The following is a 27,034-nucleotide window of genomic DNA, read 5'->3' on the forward strand; positions in this document are numbered from 1 at the left end:
GTTTTCCACTTCTATGCCGGGTCCTACCGGAGTCGCCAATTATGTTGCTCCTTTTAGCCTTAGTTTTATTACCTCTGATTATGTCAACTTTGCTCACGAGTCGCCAGGTATCTTTCTGATACCGCCACGTGGTTCAAGCTCGAGTTATGATTAATAACTCAGCACACCACTTAGTAAGATTGAAATCAATGGTCATTTATTATATACAACAATTAATGCTTACACAATAATCCTACTATCTATATCGAAACCTACCACTACTGGCCAATACTTAACTTTAGGAAGGGCCCACCAGGTCAGGGAAATGAATGGCTTATCGAATCGGATCTGGCCCGCGGGATTCAAAAGGCTGATACGGGTCGATGGCTAGGAGTCTTTATCGGGTAGCGATCGCTGGAGTCAAACTTACATTTTCTGGTCGATGTTCTTGCGAAGGTCGTGAGCAGGAGAAGAAGGGAGAGAGAGAGAGATCTGAACTTGGCCCCTCACTTTATAGGGCCCAGGGGCTTCCTGCCTCTCGGGGCGGCCCTTGACCCTGAGTCCCAAGTGATTGGACTTGCTCCCAATCACTGGGTTCGATATGCTCCAATAATGGGGCGATTCCTCGATCGGGTGGTGGTCGTTCACCTGTCTTTGTTTCGGCCACTGCAGGCGCCGACAGGTCTGGCCCGGCATTCAATTGCTAATATGTAGCAATTGTTCCCGGCGATAGCTGATTAAACTGCAGATGTCTGGGTTGATGTGCTGCTAATAGTCTTGAGTATCGATCTGGGCCGACTTCCCCAGAGCCAAATACGCTATTCTGTCTGCAGCTGTCCGTTTGTGTCCTGTTGGCTGCTTTTCCCATCAGCCTTTTCGGTTAGCCATTTTAAATCGGGTTTTGGCCAAATTAATAGGGAATCAGCCATTTTAGCTGGCTACACTCCCCTGTTCTCCTTCAAAGTAGTCTCTTTTGTATCCATTTGAGAAGATAATTGGGACCCCGGTTTAACATATAATCCAAAAGATCACACTTCTGTTATGTAGCACTCTTTCAGCACAGCACTGGATGACAGCATAGATTATATGATGGAATCTCTAGAATGGGATAGGAAACCATGAGGATTGTCAAAAGACAAGAGTATTTCCTACTGAACCAGAACTGCCATTTGGGGTGCCACCGTAATTAGCACTGCTGCCTCACAGTGCCAGGGACCCCGGTTTAATTCCCAATGGCCAGAGAATTCCAGCCAAGATCGCACTTTTCCCTCTCTTTAGCTCTGAAGAAGAGTCATGTGGACTCAAAATGTTAACTCTGTTTTCTCCCCCTACGGTTGCTGCCAGACCTGCTGAGATTTTCCAGCTTTCACCGTTTTTGTTTCCGATTCCAGCATCAGCGGTATTTTACTGTTTTAGCATTGTGTACAGCAGATGGAAGTAGCACACTCACTGAGGGATCTGAGGAGGAGTTTGAAATACAGTTCAGTGTTGAACAGGACACAGGGGTCGCAAACTAATGCATGCACCAGCAACTTCAGAGCAAGACGTGTACTCGGCAGCATCAAAACAAATCCAAACAGAGTATGCTGCATAAATTTGTAAATTCAGTTTATTTCTTCACTCCATTCCAGATTGTGAAGGATCAGCATCAGAAACTCCTACCGTCAACATGCTTCAATTATTCCAGCTAGCTTCTGCCTTCTCTTAAAACTTTCATAAGCCGCTCTCCTGTATAATATTCTTACATTCTTCATGGGAGAACTACTTATTGAATCAGCCGGAAAATGCTTTTCTTGAAAAATTGCTTCAGTGGCAGGAAGACGACAGTAATCACAGAGTAAAGCTGGGCTTGAAATAAGTAAAGTTGGCAAGTGATGGGGGCAGCCTTCCAGTCATGGATTTACAATCTAAGCATTTTGCTACATCCTCTTGTTATTAAACTGACAGCCAGTCACAAAGAGCTGTTTTCCTTGTCACCGTGGTGATAATTCAGTCATTGGGGCTTTGGGGATTTGGGATCACCACATAGAGCAGGCGGAACAGGTGCGAACCAAGCTCCTGGCTGGGGAACTTTGGAACTGGGAACCTGAGAATCTCTGAGCACTACTCTACCCCTCGTGAAGTTTGGAGAAAAGTGGCTCATTATCAGTATTAGTAGTTAGAATCGTAGCCTAAACATTTCTGCTTACAACATCAGCCTGCAGACTCTCATAATGCGTTCAGAAGCATTCCTCTGGTATTTTGTTGCTAGCATTAACCTGATTGTTTAAAATGGGCAAACACAAACAAATATCGTATCACCAAGCATAGCGTGTATCCACTAATTCATTAACCCCCTAGCAGAGCAGTAGGCCTCACTTAAATATGTCGCCATTTGATGCTCCTGAGGCCCGGCTGCCATTTTGCACTGGTCCACACAAACGTGGACCAGACGTAATGGCACCTGGGGGTATCTCCCAGGCCATCAGAGGCCCCTGGAAGGCTGGGCTCTGGACAGGATGATACCGCTGCCACCCAGGCACCTTGGCACTGTCACCCGGGCACCCTGGCAGTGCCACGCCTAACGGGAAGCCTAACATCAGAATGTATGCTAACATCTTCTGGATAAAGCTCTACGTTTTGGTTGAAGCTCCAAGGCCTGCAGACTCAATCTTGCATCTGGTGGGTTATTTCTTTCTTGATGTTAAATTTAATGAAAAGTGAGGTGGAACGGATACAGAATGACCATGGATTTTATTTGTCCACTCAAACGTCTGTCCCAATCTTGCCCCCATCCTAAAATGCATTAAAAGCAGCAACGGTTGAAGACCACACACAAAAGAAACAAAAGCAAAACTACATCGGGAAATATAAAGAGAAGAGAAACAAGTAACAATAATAATAAGCGCTTATTGTCACAAGTAGGCTTCAATGAAATTACTGTGAAAAGCCACTAGTCGCCACATTCCGGCACCTGTTCGGGTAGGTCGGTACGGGAATTGAACCCGCGCTGCTGGCCTTGTTCTGCATTACAAGCCAGCTGTTTAGCCCACTGTGCTAAACCAGCCCCTAAGTTCTAAGCATACTGAACAAAGTGCTGCCAAGTAAGGGCCAGGATTTAAAATATTGCAACAGCGCTGTCCAAATCTATTAAAAATGTTGGATCAATTGATCAAACGCAGAGGTGACGAATACTCTTCCAGAGTGAGGCAGTTTTGTAATTCGACCAGTGAAAAATGATTAACAAATGGTAAACAGCATAAAGTCCAACTGGTGTTTGATTAAAGAATGGGGAATTGGAGAAAGTCACTGGGCGGGATTCTCCCAGCTCCGCACCAGGCCGGAGAATCCCCACAACCGCGCCACGCCGCCCCGATGCCGGCACGGCGCCGGTCGCGGGCCGTTCTACACGGCTGGGCCGCCGATTCTCCGGCCCGAATGGGCCGAGCAGCTGCTCTAAAAATGTAGAGTCCCACCGGCGCCGTCCACACCTGTCCGCAGCCGGTGGGAACGCTGCACGCAGGGTCGGGGGCAGCCTGTGGGGGGTGGGGGGCTCCGATGGGGCCTGGCCCGCGATCGGGGCCCACTGATCGGCGGGTCAACCTCTCGCTCCCCGGGCCTAATTTCTTACGCGCCGGCCCCTGAACTCCCGCGCCATGTTGTGTCGGGGCCGGCGCATTGAGGGAGGCCACCGCGCATGCGCGGGTTGATGCCGGCACCACTGCGCATGTCCTTGTTGATGGCGGCGCCACTGCGCATGTGCCGATCCTGCGGCACACAGTTCACGCCGGAATGGGAGGCTGGAGCGGCGTGAACCACTCCAGTGCTGTGCTGGCCCGCTGTAGGGGCCAGAATCGGTACTCCCAGTGGCCTGTTCACGCCGTCGTGATACGCGACGGCGTTTCCCACGGCGTGGACACTCTGCCGCCGAATGGGAGAATCCCGCCCAGTGAACCAGTCAGACTGATACAATTCAAAAGACCTAACTTTTGAGAAAGACTATAAGCTTTTCAGTTGTCGTGCATTCGGGTGAGAAGATTAGTCAGCGTACAAAAGAATAAAAGTTAAAATAAGAAAAGGAATATTCCTCTATCTTTGGAAAAATCACAGTTCAAACAAAATCCCATTTAACAGCTGATTTTGAGATTGCAAAAGCCTCATTGATTTTCGAATATTACCCGATTATTTAGCACAGATACAAATGGAGAGACGGCTCTGGTGTGTGCTATGTAGTTTAATGTATCTGCAGTTTTTTTTCATATAAATATTTCATAATATGTTATTGTTGATCCCCTAACACCCGACATCAAAGAATCCTTTAAATAATTGCTTCTAAGACCCACCATTTACTTTCTAAAGTAATGTAACGTCACCATCGTCCCAGATGACCTTTGGGTTGCTTTTCCCCCTTGAGGGGAAAGCTGACTGCTGGTGATTTATTGAACCCGAGCTGTTGGCCTCAATCTCAATCACGAACCGGCTGTCCGGCAAACTGAGCTAAACCGGCCCCCTATCCCATGTTCAAAATCTCTCCTAACCCCTGAGAATCTCCAACTCAACCCCAGTGCCCAGATTTTGCAGCCATTTGAGGTGGTAAACAGACATGGTTGCTATCAAAAAACTCTTAAATTGTAACTCAGACATAGACATTTCGGAAGAACTATAATCAGATATCTCAAGACCGTTGACAGAGATTCCAGGGGCGGAATCTGACGGGGCGCGGTGACCCCCATCAACCTCAGCTGAAAAGCCGGAGGGGCGCACCCGGGGGGACCCACCCATAATCTCAAGGCTGCCTCATAGCAATTTAATGTTGGGAGCAATTTAATGTTGGGAGCATGGTTAATTACTTTAAGGCAATATTTCCACCCCTTTCTTAGAGGAAACTCCATCTTTAACAGCTGTCATTCAATTGGATGGCCAGTAGCTCTGTAGTCCCAGCAGCGCCAGGCATGAGTGGTGGCTGCTGTTGGGACTACAGACAGTCCCACCATGCCAAGGAGCCCTTGTAAGTGTGGGGTTGAGGGTCTGGGTGAGGAGATGGAGCAGAAGGGGGAGACATGCACAAGAGACTGGGAGGGTTAAAGGCAGCGGAGAATTACCTGGTGGGGGAGGGGAAAGGAGTGCTTCTCAGTCCCACCTTGCCCAACAGGAGCCCATACAGTTGGCCTTCCCACATAGCATGGCCCACACTTGCTTCAGGTAAAACCGCAGCGGGAGTGGGATGAGGCCCTTAAGTGACCCTTAATTTCAGATGGAGGAGTGTGGGTAGGTGTCAAGAAGGCATCCGGTGGATATAATGAATTTCCCACCCCCACTGCCAGCCTTTAAACCCACGGTGGCAAAGCATAAAATCCAGTCAGTGACATTTCCTTGGAATTTCCTTGTCTATAATGCGGTGCTGATGACAAAGTAAGAAAAAAGATTTACATTTATCTCGTCTCTTTCATGACCTCAGAGTATCCCAAAGCTCTTTAAAACCAGTGAAGTACATTTTGAAGTCTAATCGCTATTGTAATATAAAAAACATGGCAGCCAATTTGAGCGCAGCAAGCTCCCACGGACAGCAACAAGATCATCTGTTTATAGGTGCTGATTTAAAGGTAGAAATTGACCAGGGTACCTGTGCTTCTTTGGAAAAATGGTCTGGTATTGTTCACATTCCAGAGGGTAGTTCAAGGTTTCTAAGATGGGGAGGAAAGAACAAATAGGAGGAATTATGATAGGGCGGAAGGGGGGAGAGACTAAAATACAGAAAAAAGGGATGGTTGTGCAAGGCAGCAAAACTTGACTCAACATCGAGTTCAACAATTCGAGGTCAAAACCGTTGCTCCATTTTTTATGGAGCAGATGTTTGTATTGATTTTGCTACTGTCATTTGCAGCTCCTCCAACTTGTCTTTCTTGTTGCTCCTTTTGTCATTCAATCTCTCCTGCCTTCCACCCCATCACGCACCTTCCCATTTGTTCTTCCCTCCCCTCTGTCCTTTTCCTGCTCCTGTGCTTGCTTAAAGTCTGTGAAAGCTCTCACACTCTCCAATTCTTTTTTTTTTCTTTTTTAAAATAAATTTAGAGTACCCAATTAATTTTTTCCAATTAAGGGGTAATTTAGCGTGGCCAATCCACCTAGCCTGCACAATGTCTTGGGTTGTGGGGGCGAAACCCACGCAAACACGGGGAGAATGTGCAAACTCCACACGGTCAGTGACCCAGAGCCGGAATTGAACCTGGGCCCTGGCGCCATGAGACTGCAGGGCTAACCAACTGCGCCACACATTCTCCAATTCTGATGAAGGTTTACCGAGCTGAAATGTAGCCCTGGATTTTCCGGCCCTCTGCTGCCGTGTTTTATGGCTGGGAGGAGGGGCTTATAAATGCAGAGCAAACCCTGTCCACTGCCTTGCTGCCCACCCCCGACCAGTCTTCCATTTTGTGGGTGGGGGGGGAGTTGTTGGATGAGTGGGGGGGGGGGGGTGTTGGATGAGTGGTGCCATGGAGATGTCAGCAGCACCCTTGGGTTAAATAATGGCCACTTAAGGACCTCATTCGCTGCCACTGTGGCAGCGGAGGCCCAAGCCACACAGGTACCCTACTATTTTCTGAGTGATCTGGTGTCGGGCAAGAAGTGAACGTATGCCCTTTAGAGGAATTCCTTAATGGCCATCAGTCGCAATCCCCCTCACCACCACCATTACCCCCCCAGGTCATAACCCCCCCATTACCCCCCAAGTCATACTCCCCTTTAACCCTCCTCCCTCGGCTGATACCCCAGACTTACCTTGGAGTCAGGCTTCATAAGACCCTCTTCCTCAGGGATTGGCTGTAGTCCTAAGAGTGACTACTGCTCAAACATGATGTTGCTGGGAATGCAGAGCTGCCCACCGGCTAATTGGATTGGCCAGCGACTCTCTAAGGCGGGACTAGTTCCCCAATTTGGAGGGTTAGGACTCGCTCTGAGCTAATTAACGCCTTGGCAAATGTTAAATGGCTGTAGGGCTGCTGGCTTGTTCGTGGTGGAAGTCGGGGAACATGGTACCCTGTAAAATCCAATCCATTAACTCTATTTATCCCTCCGCAGATGCAGCCACACCCACTGAGTGTTTTCAGCATTTTCTGTTTTGATTACAAGAATTTGAACTTCAGCAATATTTTGCCTTTGCTCTGATACTGAATCTTTTCTTCTCTTAAAGGAGCGCATATTCTTGACACTTTCGAACTATATCTTCACAGTCATCTTCTTGACTGAGATGGCAGTAAAGGTAAGCCTCAACCACCATGTTTCTTTAAAGGTCAAAACAATGCCAAATAATTGTCTGTATAATAATAATCTTTACTGTTGCCACAAGTAGGCTTACATTAACACTGCAATGAAGTTACTGTGAAAATCCCCTGGTCACCACACTACTGCGCCTATTCGGGTACACTGAGGGAGAATTCAGAATGTCCAATTCACCTAACAAGCACATCTTTCGGGACATGTGGGAGGAAACCGGAGCACCCGGGGGAGACCCACGCAGAATGAGGAGAACATGCAGACTCCGTACAGACAGTGACCCAAGCTGGAAATCAAACCTGGGACCCTAGCGCTGTAAAGCAACAGTGCTAACCACTGTGCTACCGTGCCTCACTGAGGGGAAGGCCCCACCCTTCACATGACAGCTTAATCCCTCAGGGAGCTAAACCTGACTGTACTAACAGCTCACATTCTGTCCATTTTGTTTTCATCACTGGGGTCAGGTTAGGTTTACAACTGGTGATCTCACGCATTGATCGTATTGAACAAAGCACTATTGTAGATTCATTTGATGAGAATAAATCCCATTTATCAAACACTGCTACCAGACCTATGATGGATGATCCAGAAAACGTTTAAGGAAAGTCCCATTATCTGTGCTTATTGAGATGGAATGTACAGTATTGGGAATGGAAAGTGTTGTGTTGTTCACCCTGAGGTAACACGGATTGCAACTGGATGCAGTTGTACTGTAAAGTAGACACCAAACTTAGACGTTAGTTCAATACGCTTTATTGAACTTCTGGAGCAGTGCACACAGCTTGCTGTGGGTTTACACTCTACTAATCTAAGTGTGCTAACTATAACTAACTAGACCAGACTAGCTCTGAGCCACATGTAGAAGGTGCTAACTGATATATACACCCTGACTGTCACTACAGTTTTCACCAGTGGAAAGAGGCAGAGTACTGATGCCTCGTGTGTTTTATAGTGGGAAACCACCTCTAGTGTTCTGCCTGGTTATTGGTTGTGTTCTGTCCTGTGTGTTGATTGGCTGTACTGCCTGTCTGTATCTCATTATGTGCATATCATGACATCCCCCCCTTTTTAAAAAAAAAATGTGTTGGTTGCTTAGAGCATATGCGACTGTATGTACATGTATAACTATTTACATTAAATGGCGAGTGAATGAATATGTACATGAAAGGTGTCTAGCGTGCAGATACAGAACAATATTTACAAGATAAATGTCTATAAGTCCAATCTTTGGGGCTGGCATCGGATCCTTGTCGACCGCCTGAGAGGTGGGGGTGGGGACAGCGGCGCCTTGACAGGCGGGATTGCTGCCAGATTGGTGCCCTCATGGTGCGAGGTATCCGGAGGAGGCATAACAACATCTGGAAAGGTGAGATTTGGTGGTGGGCAGGCAAGTTTGCGTAGTGCCCTTCTGTTGCGCCTGACAATGGAGCCATCGGCCATACAAACCACAAATGGTCTGGGAGAAGCCTGTCGAACAACAACAGCTGGGGCTGACCAGCCTCCATCAGGTAGCTTGATCCGAACAGCATCTTCCGGAGAAAGCACAGGCAAATCGGTAGCATGAGCATCGTATGTCAGCTTTTGCCGGTTTCTGAGTTGCTGCACCTTTTGCAGCACTGGGAGGTGATCCAGGTCTGGTAAGTGTATGGCCGGATCAGTCATCCGCAGGTCTCTATTCATAAGGAGTTGTGCAGGAGACATACCGGTGGACAGAGGGGTTGCCCTGTATGCCAACAGCGCAAGGTTGAAGTCAGAAGCAGACTCCGCAGCCTTGCAGAGCAGTTGCTTCACTCTTTCATCTGAGGCTGGGAGGTTGCTGGCACACAGTTGCACCTGTGCCTCAATTTGGCGGATGAAGTCAACCTGGTCACAGGGCGAGGTGATGGAACGTGACAGGGCGTCCGCAATTATCAGCTCCTTGCCTGGTGTGTATACTAACTCAAAATCGTACCTGCGGAGTCGAAGGAGAATGCGCTGAAGCCTGGGCGTCATGTCATTCAAGTCCTTATGAATGATATGGACCAAGGGTCTGTGGTCAGTCTCCACTGTGAAGGTTGGTAGACCGTAGACTTAGTCATGGAACTTTACAATACCGGTGAGGAGGCCCAGGCACTCTTTTTCTATCTGGGCATACCTCTGTTCAGTAGGAGTCATGGCCCTTGACGCATAAGCCACTGGAGCCCAGGATGATGAGTCATCCTTCTGGAGGAGCACCGCACCAATGCCGTCCTGGCTTGCGTCCGTGGAGATTTCTGTCTCCCTGTCTGGATCAAAAAACGCAAGTACCAGAGCAGTGGTGATCTTTGCCTTTAGCTCGAGCCACTCTGCTTGATGTGTGGATAGCCACTGGAATGCAGTGGACTTCTTCACCAGATGCCTGAGAGCCATGGTGTGTGATACCAGGTTGGGAATGAACTTTCCCAAGAAGTTTACCATACCGAGGAAGCGTAGTACCGCCTTTCTGTCTTCCAGGGTCTTCATGACATTAATGGCCTTGACTTTGTCTGAATCTGGTTGCACACCCTGCTGGGATATCTGGTCGCCCAAGAACTTGATGGATGACATGCCAAAGGAGCACTTGGCCTTGTTCAACTTGAGGCCGTTTGCATGGACACGTCGAAAGACTTGTTTGAGACGAGATATGTGTTCCTCGGGGGTCGTGTACCATATGATTACATCATCTACGTAGACACGCACACCCTCAAAGCCCTCCATCATCTGCCCCATGATCCTGTGGAAGATTTCAGAGGCTGAAACAATGCCGAACGGCATCCAGTTATAACAGTACCTTCCGAAAGGTGTATTGAACGTGCAGAGCTTCCTGCTGGACTCGTCCAGTTGTATCTTCCAGAAACCACGCGGTGCATCTAGCTTCGTGAAGAATTTGGCATGTGCCATCTCACTGGTCAGTTCCTCCCGCTTCGGGATCAGATAGTGTTCCCGCATTATGTTCCGGTTAAGATCTTTGGGATCTATGCATATCCGCAACTCTCCTGAGGGCTTCTTCACCCAGACCATCGAGCTGACCCAGTCAGTTGGTTCCGTCACTTTGGAGCTGATGCCCTGGTCTTGGAGCTCCTGCAGCTGTGCCTTTAAACATTCCTTCAGAGGAGCCGGCACCCGGCGTGGTGCATGGATTACAGGCGTGGCATCAGGCCTGAGTGAGATCTTGTAGCAGTATGGCAGCGTACCCATTCCACTAAACACATCCGGGTATTGCGCCAGGATGTCATCAATGTCAGCCTGAAGATCCACATTGGAAGAGGACACGGCATGGACTCGCTGTACGAGGTTGAGTAGCTTGCATGCATGGGCACCAAGCAGGGAAGCCTTGTCAGGCTTGATGGTTTCGAATCGCAGCGTGGCATTGATGGTCTTGTTAGATACAAACAGATGACAAGATCCTAATGCAGTTATGGCTTTGCCATTATAATCAAGGAGCTGGCAGGCTAGCGGAAGAATTTTGGGTTGCTTTCTAATGCGGTCAAAATCAGCTTGAGAGATGAGATTGGCTGAAGCACCAGTGTCCAGCTTGAACTGGATGCTGCATTGGTTAACGTGAATGACAGCACGCCATTCGTCCGCAGAATCCACATTGAGGATAGACTGGCGTCTTGCTGAACTTGAGGAAGCATATTCACATGTAGTGATGATGCCCACACGATAGGGGGACTCCAGGCAGTCATCCTCTGGATCTGTAGTGCTACCAGGATCAGAATCCAGTAGACCTTGCTGTACACATCGAACGTGTTTGCGTTGGAAATGGGATCACTGGCCCTTGACCGGTGGTGCAGACCTGCACAAAGCTGCATAATGTCCAGGCTTCCCACAATTTAAACATCGCCTGCCTTTTGGAGGGCATTGCCGCTTTAAGTGGGTGGTGCCACAGTTCGGGCACATCATGACGTTGACGTCGTTATGCTCCGTGCGTCGTCGCACATGCGCAGTGTGGTCAGCTGACGTTCGCACTTGCGCAGTTTGGTCTTCGGACGCTTTGTTCTCCCGTTTGTGTTGCGCATGCGTGGGACCCCAGGAAAGGCGCACAAAATGGCCGCCTTCATCGCTACTGAGGCACCGCATCCGGGCGATGGCCTGTACACTCTCTGCCTCGTGGGAGGCAAGTTGTTCCTGTTCTGCCGATTTGAAACGGGAGTACGATTTCTCGCCTGTTCATGCACTTTACACGTCTCGATTGTGACTGGCAGGGTCATGTGTTTAATTTTGAGGAGCTGCTCCTGCAAAGAGTCGGAGTGGACCCCAAACACGATCTGATCCCTGATCATGGAATCAGCGGTGTCACCATAGTTGCAGGACTGCGTTAATATACGGAGATGAGTTATAAAGGATTGGAAAGGTTCATCCTTACCCTGAAGGCATTGCTGAAAGCCATAGCGCTCAAAGCTCTCGTTCGTTTCAACTTCACAGTGACTGTCGAATTTAGCTAAAACGGTCTTGAATTTTGTCTTGTCCTCGCCCTCGGCAAAAGTGAGCGAGTTGAAGATTTGGATGCCTTGGCCCCCGCAGTTGATAGCAGCAGCGTGATTTTTCTGGCATCGGACGCATCCTTGAGGCCCGAGGCCTCAATGTAGAGAATTGAACCTTTGCTTGAAGACCCGCCAGTTGGCGCCAAGATTGACGGAGATCCGTAGCTGTGGAGGTGCCTGGATCTTCTCCATGCCGCTGGAAGGCACTTGCTGGTCGTCACTGAATCACTCGAGGTAAACCACTTAGATCAAGTAGACTACTGGAACCATGTCGTGTTTTTCACCCTGGGGTAACACGGACTGCAACTGGATGCAGTTGTACTGTAAAGTAAACACCAAACTTAGATGTTAGTTCAATACGTTTTATTGAACTTCTGGAGCAGTGCACACAGCTTGCTATGGGTTGACACTCTACTAATCTAAGTGTGCTAACTATAACTAACTAGACCAGACTAGCTCTGAGCCACGTGTAGAAGGTGCTAACTGATATATATACACCCTGTCACTACAGTTGTCACCAGTGGAAAGAGGCAGAGTGCTGATGCCTCGTGTGTTTTATAGTGGGAAACCCCCCTCTAGTGTTCTGCCTGGTTATTGGTTGTGTTCTGTCCTGTGTGTTGATTGGCTGTACTGGGTGTCTGTCACTGCCTGTCTGTATCTCATTTTGTGCATGAGTGCATATCATGACAGAAAGCTTCCCCATACTTACCCCACCCATCAGGCATTCACCCCAGCTGAACAATTATAGCATGGGTAAGGTACAGATTGAAGCCCTCTCCCCTGGACATGCCTTGGCAAGCCTTGTTGCCGTCCAGTGGTGGAAGTCCCCTCCGGAGATCCCTCTGCAAAGGAATCCTCTGCCTTAAACCTGGGGATCTGGGGTGGAGAGTGATACACGCAGCAGGCACATACAACCCCTGACTGTATCGATTCACAGACTCCCAAGTTTCCTGCCTGTTTTCCAGCCTTGTGGAGTTCATGGACCATGCGTATGTAAGTTGCTTTAGACTACATCCCTTTTCAGTTTTTTGAAAAACCTTTTGTTGTCAGTTTTTGTCAGCACTGCTTAGGGGCCAAGAGAGGCAGGCGTGCTGGTCCCAAGTGTCACAGTTATCCTTTGCCTCACTATGACCACTGTGCCGCCCACCCCCTCCCACCTGCCCTGACTGTGGCCCAGAACCATTCCCCATCCCACACAACCCCATTGTTTGATGGGGACCACCCCACTGCTCCATGACATGACTCACCGATTCCGTCTTGCTGCAGGTCTGTGCTTGGCAGCCTGACCAAAATGATGCAAATGATAAATGAGGCCCATCCGTTAAGATCAGTGAGGCCACCATGACCCCAGGTTCGTTGTTGAGTAAAATAACCGTGACACCACCGTACCCCAGCAGTAAACACTTCTATTCTGTTTTCCTTTGCAGTTGGTGGCAATGGGCTTTTGTTTTGGTCAGCGGACATATCTCAAGAGCTCCTGGAATGTTCTGGATGGACTGCTGGTGATGATCTCGGTCATCGATATCCTGGTCTCCATGTTTTCCGACAGCGGGACAAAGATTCTTGGAATGCTACGGGTCCTACGTCTCCTGCGGACTCTCCGCCCCCTCCGGTAATCAAACTCACCACATTCTAACAGGGTTCGGGCTCAGCATGCTGACTGGAAACAGAGGCGAGATTTTCAATACCTGAACAGGTTAAGGGCTATTTTACACATTTGCTGCCAGAAGAGAGGACATGCTTGTCAGGAGCGTACATGAGGAATTTGGTTGGGTCTTGTGCATTGATGCGCCTGCCTCAGCTCAGGGGTAACATTGTCGCTTCTGAGTCAGTCGATTGTAGGTTCAATCCCCACTTCAGGGACTTGAGCACAATATTCTAGATTGCTGCTCTGGGCCAGTACCGAGCGATGTTACCTCTAGATTTTGTGCAACACCTATTCATTCAAGGCCCTTTTAGATACTTTGCACGGCTACACACATGCAGCAACTTAAAGGGGCAGACTTGTGCTGAGAGTGTGCAGGAACCTCCAGAGCAGCTTATAGGAAACATTTGTACTGAGGGAGAGCAGCAGCTGTCAGAAGAGCAGTATTGATGGAATGCTACACTGTCAGAGGTATTGGCCAGGCTCTTCCGGCCCTTACCACTGGCAGGATCATCTGGACTCCTCCCCTGCAGCCGGAGAGCAACTCAAAAATGGCCTCTGACTTCAGCAGGGCCGGAATATCTAGTCGGCAGCCAATGGCAAGCCTCCTCCACCACTGGACAACCCACAATGCAGGGGGGGGGCAGAATATCCCAGCCATTGTCTTTCAGACTGATGTACCATCAATTACCACGAGACAAGAATGGTGGAACAATCGAGGCTTTATTGAACAAGATGTTGTGCCTCCTGCAGCTGGAACCAGAATGGCTGCAGCGCAGGAGAGCACACACTTTTATACGCCGCCTGCTGGGCAGAGCCAGCAGGCAGGGATTTACCATCGTACCTCTAATATCCGGCAGTGCCGTAATACATATAATATACCACTAGTGGTGTTCACCACACAGAGGAGATGTTAAAACAAGGCAGGGATTTACCATCGTATGTCTAATATACGGGCAGTGCCGTAATACATTTAATATACCACTAGTGGTGCTCATCACATTCACCCCCTGTTAAAAAAAGAGTCCAGCGGGGGTGGTGGAAACATTACAAATTAAGTCTGTCGGGGGCCTTGACCCTCCACGATCACCTCAGTCCTGGCGGTGATGTGGGTGCCGACCTGGTCACCTGCGACTCTGGGAGTGTGTTGTCCTCGTCTTCGTCTCCCCTGAGTGGATTGACTGGGAGGACGGATCCTGCTGGGGTGGGGGCTGCGGTGAGGTTCGCTGGAGGGAGGGTGAGTGGTGCAGGGGTGAATGAGGCAACCGGGGGGGGCGGTGTCAGGTCGGGGGTCATGGGTGGGGATCCCGCAGGTGCCAGGTCCCAGAGGGAGACTGTGTCTTGGCGCCCGTCGGGGTGTGCCACATAGGCGTACTGCGGGTTAGCATGTAAGAGATGGACGTTTTCGACCAAGGGGTCCGACTTATGGTTCCGCACATCCTTCCGGAGGAGGACGGGTCCAGGAACTGTCAGCCATGTTGGTACCGAGACCTCGGAGGTGGACTTCCTGGGGAAGGCAAACACACGTTCGTGAGGGGTCTCATTTGTCGCAGTGCAGAGGAGCGAACGGATGGAGTGGAGCGCGTCGGGGAGGACCTCCTGCCAGCGGGAGACCGGAAGATTTATAGACCGCAGGGCCTGCAGGACAGCCTTCCAGACCGTCCCGTTCTCCCGCTCCACCTGCCCGTTTCCCCGGGGGTTGTAGCTGGTCGTCCTGCTCGAGGCGATGCCCTTGCTGAGCAGGAACTGACGCAGCTCATCGCTCATGAAAGGATACCCGATCGCTGTGGATAAAGGTGTAGAAACCGAACAGTGAAGATGCTGTGCAGTACTTTGATTACCGTGGCAGAAGTCATATCGGGGCATGGGTCGGCGAAAGGGAACCGGGAGTACTCGTCAATCACATTCAGAAAGTACGCATTGCGGTCGGTGGAGGGGAGGGGCCCTTTGAAGTCCACGCTGAGGCGTTCAAAGGGGCAGGAGGCCTTCACCAGGTGCGCTCGATCTGGCCAGTAGAACTGCGGCTTGCACTCTGCGCAGTCTCTGGTAACGGTCCTGACCTCCTCAATGGAGTAGGGCAGGTTGCGGGCCTTGATGAAATGGAAGAACCAGGCAGAGGTCATAGTGGAGAACCCGGAGTCGGTCCACTTGTGCGCTGGCTCATGTACCGCGGGATAGGGCATCAGGGGGTTCATTGAGCTTCCCCGGGCGATACAAGATCTCATAATTATAGGTGGAGAGTTTGATCCTCCACCTCAAGATCTTGTCATTTTTGATCTTGCCCCGCTGTGTATTATTAAACATGAAGGCAACCGACCGTTGGTCAGTGAGGAGAGTGAATCTCCTGCCAGCCAGGTAATGCCTCCAATGTCGCACAGCTTCCACAATGGCTTGGGCCTCCTTTTCGACAGAGGAATGCCGAATTTCGGAGGCATGGAGGGTGCGGGAGAAGAAGGCCACGGGTCTGCCGGCCTGGTTGAGGGTGGCGGCCAGAGCTATGTCTGATGCAGCGCTCTCCACCTGAAAGGGGAGGGGTTCGTCGACTGCGTGCATCGTGGCCTTGGCGATGTCTGCCTTGATGCGGTTGAAGGCCTGGCGGACCTCAGCCGTCAGGGGAAAAACTGTGGACTGAATTAGTGGGCGGGCCTTGTCCGCATAATTAGGGACCCACTGGGCATAATAGGAGAGAACCCCAGGCATCGTTTCAGGGCCTTGGGGCAGTGGGGGAGAGGGAGTTCCAGGAGGGGGCGCATGCGGTCGGGGTCGGGCCCTAGGATTCCATTTTCCACTACGTAGCCAAGGATGGCTAAGCGGTTGGTGCGGAACACTAATTTCTCCTTATTGTATGTAAGGTTAAGGAGTTTGGCGGTATGGAGGAATTATTGGAGGTTTGCGTTGTGGTCCTGCCGATCGTGGCCGCAGATGGTGACGTTATCTAGCTACGGGAAGGTGGCCCTCAGTCCGTACCGGTCAACCATTTGGTCCATCTCTCGCTTGAAAACCGAGACCCCATGAGTGACGCCGAAGGGAACTCTAAGGAAGTGATAGAGGCAGCCATCTGCTTCGAACACAGTGTATTGGCGGTCCTCCGGGCAGATGGGGAGCTGGTGGTAGGCGGACTTCAAGTCTACTGTGGAGAAGACTCGATACTGCGTAAACTGATTGACCATTTCAGATATGCGTGGGAGGGGGTACGCGTCAAGCTGCGTGTACCGATTGATGGTCTGACTGTAGTCAATGACCATCCTGTGCTTCTCCCCAGTCTTCGCTACCACTACTTGAGCTCTCCAGGGGCTGTTGCTGGCTTCAATGACCCCCTCCCGCAGAAGCCATTGGACCTCCTACCTGATGAAGGTCCTGTCCTGGGCACTGTACCGTCTGCTCCTAGTGGCGACGGGTTTGCAGTCCGGGGTGAGGTTCGCAAACAGGGAAGGTGGATCAACCTTTAGGGGGGGTAGGGGTCTGCCGAATTTTAAAGTCAGGCTTTGGAGATGGCACTGAAAATTCAGGCCGAGTAACAGGGCAGCGCAGAGGTGTGGGAGGATGTAGAGCCGGAAGTTGCTGAACTCTACGCCCTGGACGGTGAGGGTCGCGATACAGGACCCCCGGATTTCAACGGAATGGGACCCGGAGGCCAGGGAGATTTTCTGGGTGACGGGGTGTACCAGGAGGGAGCAGCACCTTACCGTAGTGGGGTGGATGAAGCTCTCTGTGCTCCCGGAGTCAAAGAGGCAGGTCGTGTCGTGCCCATTGATCTTCACCGTTGTCGTCGCGGTCATGAGGTTGCGGGCCCGAGACTGATCCAAGGTGATGGAGGCGAGCTGCGAAAGATGCTGGGAGGTCCCGGGCTGATCAGCGGTGGCGGAGGTAGCGGTAGGTGACGAACGGTCAGATGAGCAGAGGTCCTGAGGCGCGGCCCAAAATGGCGCCGAAGATGTCGGTGCCCACGGGGCACACATGGCGCGCGGCGTCGAAAATGACAGCACCCACGGGCCGCACGTGGCTTGCGGTAGGGAAGATGGCAGCACCCACAGGCCACATGTGGCTTGCGGAGGGGAAGATGGTGGCGCCCCTGGGTCGCCCGTGGGGGGTGTAGAAATACAGGGCCAGGAAACAGCGGCGACCGACCGGGCCTGGCAAACAGAAATGAAGTGTCCTTTCTGCCCACACCCGTTGCAGGTCGCGCTCCACGCCGGGCAGCGCTGCCTGGGGTGTTTTTTCTGTCCGCAAAAATAACACTTGGGGCCCCCAGAATTGGCTGGCTGCCGTGCGGCGCAGGCTTGCGGTGAGCTGGAGTCGGCAGCTGGTGGGGCCCATGATGCCCACGATGGTGTCGCGTGGTCGGGGGCGTAGGACTGAATGTTACGGGAGGCCACTTCTAATGAATTAGCGAGCTGCCTAGTCTCTGCAAGATCAAGCGTACCCCCTTCCAGTAGCCGCTGGTGGACGTACGCAGACTTCATGCCCGTGACGTAAGCATCTCTAATTAAAAGTTTGGTGTGCTGGACTGCCGAAACTGCCTGGCAGTCACAGTTCCTACCTAGAATATGCAGGGCATGCAAGAAATCGTCCAGAGTCTCCCGGGTAGTTGCTGTCTCGTGGCCTGGCGTACACTTGATTCACCGGTCGAACGTAATGTCCCTTCAGGAGCGTTATCGCTTCCGAGTAGGTGGGCGCATCCCGGATGAGGGGAAAAATGTCAGGGCTCACCCGTAAATAGAGGACTTGGAGCTTCTGCGAGTCCGAGGGTTTTTCAGTGGCTGCTCTGAGGTAGCCTTCTAAACAGACTAGCCAGTGGTCGAAGGTGGACGTGGCGTTGGCTGCGTGAGGGCTCAGCTGCAGGCGATCAGTCTTGGTGAGGAGATCCATCGTTTAAAAATCTTGTTCAATAAATTGATGTACCGTCAATTACCACGAGATGAGAATGGTGGAACAATCGAGGCTTTATTGAACAAGATGTTGTGCCTCCTGTAGATGGAACCAGAATGGCTGCAGCGCAGGAGAGCACACCCCTTTATATGCCGCCTGCTCGGCGGAGCCAGCAGGCAGGGATTTACCATCGTACCTCTAATATCCGGCAGTGCCATAATACATATAATATACCACTCGTGGTGTTCACCACACAGCCATGATGTTAAAACAAGGCCATGTCTCTCACAGCAATATCTCAAAGGGCAGGAGAGCTCTCCCTGGTTTCCTGCTACAACAGGTCAGACTGGGACAGGTTCAGTGTCATATGGAGAACAGCAGCAGGCCAAGATTGATTAATGCACAGCTCTCTCCGCTAACCCGCTTGAGGCAGGGTGATTTTGGACACTTGAGTTTTCATTGATTGCCATTGAGTATCGGGGATTATTTATATCCTCATGTTATGAAGAAGAGGCATATTGGACTCAGAACATTTACTCCGTTTCTCCCTCCACAGATGCTCCAGACCTGCAGGGTTTTTCCAGCACTTTCTGTTTTTATTATTTATGCCCGTGTTTTATGAGGATGTGAATTGTTTGCACAGGACAGTCTTCGATAGTATTCCATTGTGTATAGAAGATTAATGAATGATCTAATTGAGTTTTTTTAGCTGATTAAATAATTTAGTAGGGTAGACAAAGAATCGATTTTCTCTGATCAGTTCTATAAAATTCTATAAATTCTTCCACAAAGTACAAAGTGGGGAATAACGTTAAAAATCAAGCTGGGCCAGTCAGTGGAGAGTTCGGAAGCAATTCTTCAGACTAAGTGAGTGGAAATCTGGAACTCTCTCCCCAAAGACGTTGTTGAGAGTGTGACGAATTAAGACTGATTAAGTTTTGTTAGTCAGAGGTATTAATGGATATGGAGCCATGTCAGGTAAGTGGGGGCGAAGATACAAATCAACCACCATCGAACTGAGTGATGGGAAAGGCTCGGGCAGCGTGACGCGGTTGACTCATTTTCATTTATGTGGTAGAAATATATTCAGGAGAGCAACTCAGTAGATTCTTTTATATTCGTCCATGGGATGAGGGCGTCGCTGGCTGGGCCAGCATTTATTGCCCATCCCTGAGGGCATTTGAGAGTGCTGTGGATTTGGAGTCACATGTAGACCAGGTAAGGAAGACAGATTTCCTTCCCTCAAAGACATTAGTGAACCGGATGGATTTTCACGACAATTCACAATGGCTTCATGACTTTTAATTCCAGATCTTTCTTAATCTAAATTTCATCATCTGCCATGTGGGATTCGAGCCCAGGTCCCCAGAGCATGATTCTTGGTCTCTGGATTACTAATCTAGCGATAATACCACTATGCCACTGTTTCCCCCTTACATGAGTGTAAGGGGACCAGGTAGAGGACAGTCATTGCTGAAGGATTTAATGATTCACTTTGAGTTACAAGGCCCCATGAAGGAATCCTCATTGAGAGACTGCAGTTCGTGGTTTGTCCTACATTATCTAAGGTTTCTTGGGAACCCACACTGGTATCGCTAACTTGGCTGGTCAGGTTGTTGCTGTAGGTATAGTTTTGTTGTGTGACTTTTCCCTCTTTAACTTTGAAGCAGTCAACTGCTTCTACATTCCTGCTAGCTGTTCAATCATGTAAGGGCAACTCCAAGAGTGTTGTGACCAATCTCTGTCCCTCCACATCTGCAAAATATAGGTGAAGCACATAAAAAACTCAAATAACTCAAGGCAGATTTCTAATAGCAAAGAAAGCAATCCAACAGGAACGCCGGGAGACTAAACTGTTCACGTCATTTCAGAAATCAATTTCAATCATGACTCATCATCTCAGTAAAGAATGGACTAACCATTGTCTCCAAGGAAACCTGATGTGCTTTACCCTGATAGCATCTTTCCTTTAAAGGCTACATGGGGTTATAGTCTGCGAGCGCTGAGAGAACATTTTAAAATAGAAGAGTGTTCACTAACTCATCATCCTACAAGGTTGAAAAAGAAAATTGGCCATTTTTTAAAAAAGAGGTGCGAAACGTCAATTACTCTTTTGAGCAGAGAAGACTACTTAAACTTGGAAGCATCTAGTGTGTAATGATGCAGACAAAATATGTACTTACGTCTGTTTCTATAAATGGTAAACCATGGAACAGGTCACCAGCACCAAGTATGACTGGTCAGGAGACTCCCCCACCCTTAGCACCCGCCATTGGTGCATTGGAAGCAATCACAGGCCAATAAATCAGCCTGTTTGGCCTTATCGCGAACACGCCTCCCTTCGCCATCAAGCTCAAGCCCTGTAATGGGACCTGAACCTACAGCTACTGGCTCAGAGGTACGGGCACGACAGGACCACACACACACACACAGACACACCCACACCGCACCACACACCGCACCACACACACACACACACACCCACACACACACACGTGACTCAGGTAATACTAGGTAGATAGCAGTAATGAAGAACAACAACATGTTTATTGGTAGCTAACAAGGGTAGCCAGGTTTAAATATATGAATAGGGTGGGAATGGAAGGATACGGACTCTGTAAGTGCAGACGGTTTTAGTTTAGGCAGGTACCATGGTCGGCGCAAGCTTGGAGGGCCGAAGGGCATGTTCCTGTGCTGTATAGTTCTTTGTTCTGTACAGGCACAGAGTCTCTGATATCGGTGTTAACACTCTGGCTCCTGGTTCACTCTGATCAGGACCCTGCTCCCCGGGATCCATGCTAATCCCTCATTGGTTGGGGTCCGCGTACTCCCATATGATAGGCCCCGGACCACGCTACCACATCCCTCCTCCCTTAAGTCCTACAATTAACGTATGTAGAAACAAGTTATGTACAATAACTGTATGTAAGACTGAGGAATACAAGGGAAGAGAGTCCAAACAATCCATAAGAGCATTAATCGATTAGGAGATTTCCCGGGTCTCGTGGACTGTCTTCATCCCCCAACTGGCTCCTCCAACTCAGAGGTAACGTTGCCGCACTACACAGAATGTTCTTGGTGGTCAACCAACCCTACCGTGGCTATTTCCTTCTGTATCTTGTTCCTGGATCATTGATGGTGCTTCCTCGAAACTACTCCCCTTAATTCCAGCTCTACCACAGGAGCCCTGGTTCTGGCTGCTGGCTCCAACTGTTCCGAGATTGGGGTTGTGGTGCCGCGTATGAAACGGGGCCCCACTCCAACACAATCCGGCCTGATAACCATAGTGGGCTTGAGGTAAAGTTTCTGACAAGGATCAGGTCACCTGCTTGGAAAGATCTGTCTGCTTTTCCTGAAGTGTGTTGTTTCCTCAGGAAAGTCTGCCGTGCCTTTATCCTCCCTACCAAATTTGGGAAGACCATGTCTAACCAGGTCGTTAAACGACCACCCATCAGTAATTCTGGTGGTGTGACGCCTATAGTAGCATGCAGGGATCGTATTGTAAGATAAAGGAAAGTTGGCCAACTGAATACGTAGTGATCGGCTGGTCTGCTTCTTCATAGCTGCTTTGAACGTTTATACAGCTCTCTCCTCTAATCCGCATCATGCAAAGTGATAGGGAACTATCCTGGTATGGTGAATGCCATTTGTTCTCGCAAAATGCTGAAAGTCCTTCCCAGTGAAGGGGGTGCCATTGTCCAACACTATTATTACGGGGAGACCATGCATAGCTAACACCCGCCATAGGGCCTGTACTGCGCTGTAATGTTCTGTGTTCTATAATAGTGTAGATGGGCTTTAGAGTGGTTTCACAGGTCGGCGCAACATTGAGGGCCGAAGGGCCTGTACTGCGCTGTAATGTTCTATGTTCTATAAAGCCTCTACTGTGGCCACCGAGGTCATCGTTCCAATCGCCTGAACCTCCAACCATTTTGAATGGGCATTGTCTAAAACGAGAACATCTTGCCCATGACAGGACCTGCGAAGCCCACACATACCGTCGTCCATGGGTGTCCAAACCACTTCCAAGGATGGAGGTTAGATGTAGGGGGCACTGTCTGCTGTGACTGGCAAGGGCCACACTGGCGCACCATGTTTTCAATGTTTTTCTCTGTGCCATGCCACCAGATGTAGCTACGAGCAAGCATCTTCCTCTTTGTCTGGCTGGATGGAAACTATGTCATTCTTGCACAGGGGCTCTCAGGCTGGAGATGGTGCTACCACTTGGGATCTGCAGAGTATGACTCTGATGCACAATCAATACTCTTGAGACCACGTGGAGTCATATCAATTCAGCTTTAATCAGATAGAACTGTACCCAGCAGCGATGTTACAGAAGTGAAGGCTGCTGGGACGGCATTGGTTCTTATACCCCGCCTCTCAGGGCGGGGCTATGTACATTGCCCAATGGTAGACCCCGCGGTCTAGCCAATGGTCATTCCTCTCTCAGGTACCGCAATACCTGGTATTACCATGGCCAGTATTACTGTCGCCTTTTCATGGTAGGACCAGATATTGCAGGTACCATGCTATCGAGGGTTACAGAGAAAGTTATTGCGTTGTTAATTTTCTTCATGGTGCTGCAATCAGACGATCGGGCGGCCTGGTCGTCCTACTGGAGCGTCTACGTTTCGGCGGCGTTCCTGGTGAGGGCCCCGGCGGTAGTGACTCCGGGAACGTGGTGTCTTCCTCCCAGGCAGATTCGTCACCCCTAGGCGGCGCTGTAAGGTCGAAAAATGGGCAGAAGGAAGGGGTGCCTGTAGGGGCCGTCGGTGCCTGCTCGGCTCTGGGTCGGGGTTCTGGCGGCAGTACTGACCCTCCGGTCAGGTGCGGTGGGGGGTGGGGGGGTGGGGGCAGTGGCTCGGGCGCGCGTGGGGCTCCGGCGGGTGCCGGGTCCCGGAGGGAGACCGTATCTTGGCGTCCGTCGGGGAACGCTACGTAGGCGTACTGGGGGTTGCATGCAGCAGGTGGACCCTTTCGACCAGCGGGTCCGACTTGTGCGCCCTCGCATGTTTCCGCGGCAGGACGGTTCCGGGTGTTGCTAGCCAGGTTGGGAGCGAGGTCCCCGAGGAGGACTTCCTGGGGAAAACAAGGAGACGTTCATGAGGTGTCTGGTTCGTGGTAGTACATAGCAGTGACCGAATGGAGTGAAGGGCCACTGGGAGGTCCTCTTGCCAGCGGGAGACTGGGAGATTCCTGGACCGAAGAGCCAGCAGGACGGTCTTCCAGACCGTTCCGCTCTCCCTTTCTACCTGCCTGTTTCCCCGGGGGTCCTGCTGGTCGTCCTGCTCGAGGCGATGCCTTTGCTAAGCAGGAACTGGCGCAGCTCGTCGCTCATAAAGGAGGACCCCCTATCACTGTGGATGTATGCGGGGAAACCGAACAGTGTAAAAATAGTTTGGAGTGCCTTGATGACGGTGGTTGTGGTCATGTCGGGGCAGGGGATGGCGAATGGGAACCGGGAGTACTCATCAATCACGTTCAGGAAATACGTGTTGTGGTCGGTGGAGGGGAGGGGGCCTTTGAAGTCCATGCTGAGGCGTTCAAAGGGACGGGAAGCCTTTATCAGGTGCGCCCTCTCTGGTCGGTAGAAGTGCGGTTTGCACTCCGCGCAGATTCGGCAGTCCCTGGTGACTGTCCTGATCTCTTCGATGGAGTAAGGCAGGTTCCGGGACTTAACAAAATGGAAGAACCGGGTGACTCCCGGGTGGCAGAGGTCCTCGTGGAGGGCTCGGAGGCGGTCTACTTGTGCGGTGGTACAAGTGCCGCGGGATAGGGCATCAGGAGGCTCGTTCAGCTTCCTGGGACGATACAAGATCTCGTAATTGAAGGTGGAGAGTTCGATCCTCCACCGCAAGATTTTGTCGTTTTTTATCTTGCCCCGCTGTGCATTATCGAACATGAAGGCCACCGACCGTTGGTCCGTGAGGAGAGTGAATCTCCTGCCGACCAGGTAATGCCTCCAGTGCTGCACAGCTTCCACTATGGCCTGGGCCTCCTTTTTGACCGAGGAGTGGCGAATTTCGGAGGCATGGAGAGTGCGGGAGAAGAAAGCCACGGGCCTGCCCGCTTGGTTGAGGGTGGCGGCCAGAGCTACGTCAGACGCGTCGCTCTCGACCTGGAAGGGGAGGGACTCGTCGATGGCGCGCATCGTGGCTTTTGCGATGTCCGCTTTGATGTGGCAGAAGGCGTGGCGGGCCTCCATCGACAGGGGGAAGGTTGTGGATTGGATTAGAGGTCGAGCCTTGTCGGCGTAATTAGGGACCCATTGTGCATAGTAGCTAAAGAAGCCGAGGCAGCGCTTTAGGGCCTTGGGGCAGTGAGGGAGGGGGAACTCCATGAGGGGGCGCATGCGTTCGGGGTCGGGGCCTATGACTCCATTTCGCACTACGTAGCCTAGGATGGCTAGACGGTCGGTGCTAAACACGCACTTCTCCTTATTGTAGGTCAGATTCAGGACGTGCGCGGTCTGGAGAAATTTACGGAGGTTGGTGTTGTGGTCCTGCTGGTCATGGCCGCAGATGGTGACGTTGTCAAGATACGGAAACGTTGCGTGTAAGCCATACCGGTCAACCATTCGGTCCATCTCACGCTGGAAGACCGAGACCCCGTTTGTGACACCGAAGGGAACCCTTAAAAAGTGGTAGAGCCACCCATCTGCTTCGAAGGCAGTGTATTGGCGGTCGCTATTACGGAGGGGTAGCTGGTGGTAGGCAGACTTGAGATCCACCGTGGAGAAGACCTTGTATTGCGCAATCCTGTTTACCAGGTCGGCAATACAGTGGAGGGGGTACGCGTCCAGTTGCGTAAACCGGTTGATGGTCTGGCTATAGTCGATGACCATCCTATGCTTCTCCCCGGTCTTTGCCACCACTACTTGAGCCCTCCAGGGCTGTTGCTCGCTTCGATGACCCTTTCCTTCAGCAGCCTTTGGACCTCGGACCTGATGAAGGTCCGGTCCTGGGCGCTGTACCGTCTGCTCCTGGTGGCGACGGGTTTGCAATCCGGGGTGAGGTTTGCAAACAGGGAAGGCGGGTCGACCTTAAGGGTCGCGAGGCCGCAAACAGTAAGGAGGGGTATAGGGCCGCCAAATTTAAAAGTAAGGCTTTGTAGGTGGCACTGGAAATCCAGTCCCAGAAGAATGGCTGCGCAGAGGTGCGGCAGCACGTATAGGCATAAATTGCAGAATTCCCTGCCTTGGGCGGTGAAGTTCGCGAGGCAGAACCCTTTTATCTGCACCGCGTGTGACCCGGAGGCCAGGGAGATCCTTTGTTGGGTGGGATAGGTGACCAGAGAACAGCGCCTCACCGTGTCGGGGTGGACGAAGCTCTCTGTGCTCCCGGAGTCAATGAGGCATGACGTCACGTGGCCGTTGATGCGATCGTCGTGGTGGCCTGTGCTAGCGTTTGGGGCCGACTCTGGTCCAGGGTAATGGAAGCCAGCTGCAGCAAGGAGTGAAGATCGTCAGCCGTGTTGGGGGCTTGAGGCCCCATCCAAGATGGCACCGTCCATGGATCGCACATGGAGTCCGGGGACTCCGAAGATGGCGGCGGGGAGGAACAAAATGGCGGCAGGGAGGGACAAAATGGCGGCGCACTCTGCTCCCGCGAGGCGGAGGCCAGCTGCAACAAAGGGTTTTGGTCGGGCAGCGCGTAGCCAGCCATGCTGGGGGCTTGAGGCCCCATCCAAGATGGCACCGGCCATGGATTGCACATGGAGTCCAGGGACTCCGAAGATGGCGGCGGGGAGGAGCAAACTGGCAGCGCACACTGCTCCAGCATGGCGGAGGCCAGCTGCAGCAAGGGGTTTTGGTCCGGCAGCGCATGCCAGCCATGCTGGGGGCTTGAGGCCCCATCCAAGATGGCGCCGGCCAGGGATCGCCCATGGAGTTCGGGGACGGAGACCCCGATGATTGGACCGGCGAGGGACAAAATGGCTGCGCGCACTCCTCCAGCATGGTTGCCGGGGGGAAGAATGGCCGCGGCTGCGACGCTGCCTGGCGGGGCAAAGGCTGCGGTGCGCGTTGGGCCGACGGGGCTGGGAAAAGGGAGTGCAGCGGTGGGCCTGGGACGGTCGGGACTTGGAAGAACGGCTGTGGTTGCACAGCGGGCGGCTGGAAGAGCGGCTGAGGGTAGTCATTGGATACCGCGTTCACCGCGCAGGCGAGGCAGACCGCGGCATAGTGGCCTTTCTTGCCGCACCCTTTGCAGGTGACGGTGCGGGCCAGGCAGCGCGCGTGTGGGTGATTCGCCTGGCCGCAGAAGAAGCAGCGTTGGCCGACGGCGGTAGTGGGGCGCCTTGCCGTGCAGGCCTGCGGAGTTAGCGGGTAAGTCTGGGGGTTAAGCGGGTAAGTCTGGGGGGCTGCCGCGGTGGGGTGCCACGCAGCCCAGTGGGGCGCGGTGCGCGCTGGGGCGTACGCAAGGGCATTCTTGTATGCCACATCCATGGACCCAGCCAGGGCCCGGGCCTCGGTGAGGCCCAGCGTGTACATTTCACGTAGCCTTCGGCGAATGTCGGGGGAGATCATACCTGCCACGAAAGTGTCTCGAATTAAAAGTTCGGAGTGCTCGTTCGCCGTCACCGCTGGGCAGCCGCAGTTTTGGCCCAGCACGATCAGTGCCCGGTAGAAATCTTCTAGCGTCTCATCTGGGCTCTGCCGTCTCGTTGCCAGCAGGTGATGGGCGTAGACCTGATTAAGTGGACGAATGTAGTGTCCTTCCAGCAGTTCCATGGCTTTATCATAGTTCGCCGCCCCTTCGATCAGGGGGTAGATCGCCGGGCTGACCCGCGAGCGTAGGAGGTGTAT

At 51.6% G+C, this 27,034-nt stretch overlaps 1 protein-coding gene across 3 annotated transcripts in view; it reads left to right on the forward strand.

Moving 5' to 3' along the window:
* Positions 1-27,034, forward strand: part of cacna1g (calcium channel, voltage-dependent, T type, alpha 1G subunit) — a 541,990-nt gene that overhangs the window by 329,942 nt on the left and 185,014 nt on the right. For all 3 annotated transcript variants that reach the window (XM_072483051.1, XM_072483052.1, XM_072483053.1), the window contains exons 19-20: positions 7,148-7,216; positions 13,142-13,326. In XM_072483051.1, coding sequence (XP_072339152.1) covers positions 7,148-7,216; positions 13,142-13,326 — 254 coding nt within the window. The remainder of the gene's footprint in view (positions 1-7,147; positions 7,217-13,141; positions 13,327-27,034) is intronic.

The sequence above is a fragment of the Scyliorhinus torazame genome, chromosome 18 (assembly GCF_047496885.1).
Source record: "Scyliorhinus torazame isolate Kashiwa2021f chromosome 18, sScyTor2.1, whole genome shotgun sequence".
Lineage (NCBI taxonomy): Eukaryota > Metazoa > Chordata > Chondrichthyes > Carcharhiniformes > Scyliorhinidae > Scyliorhinus > Scyliorhinus torazame.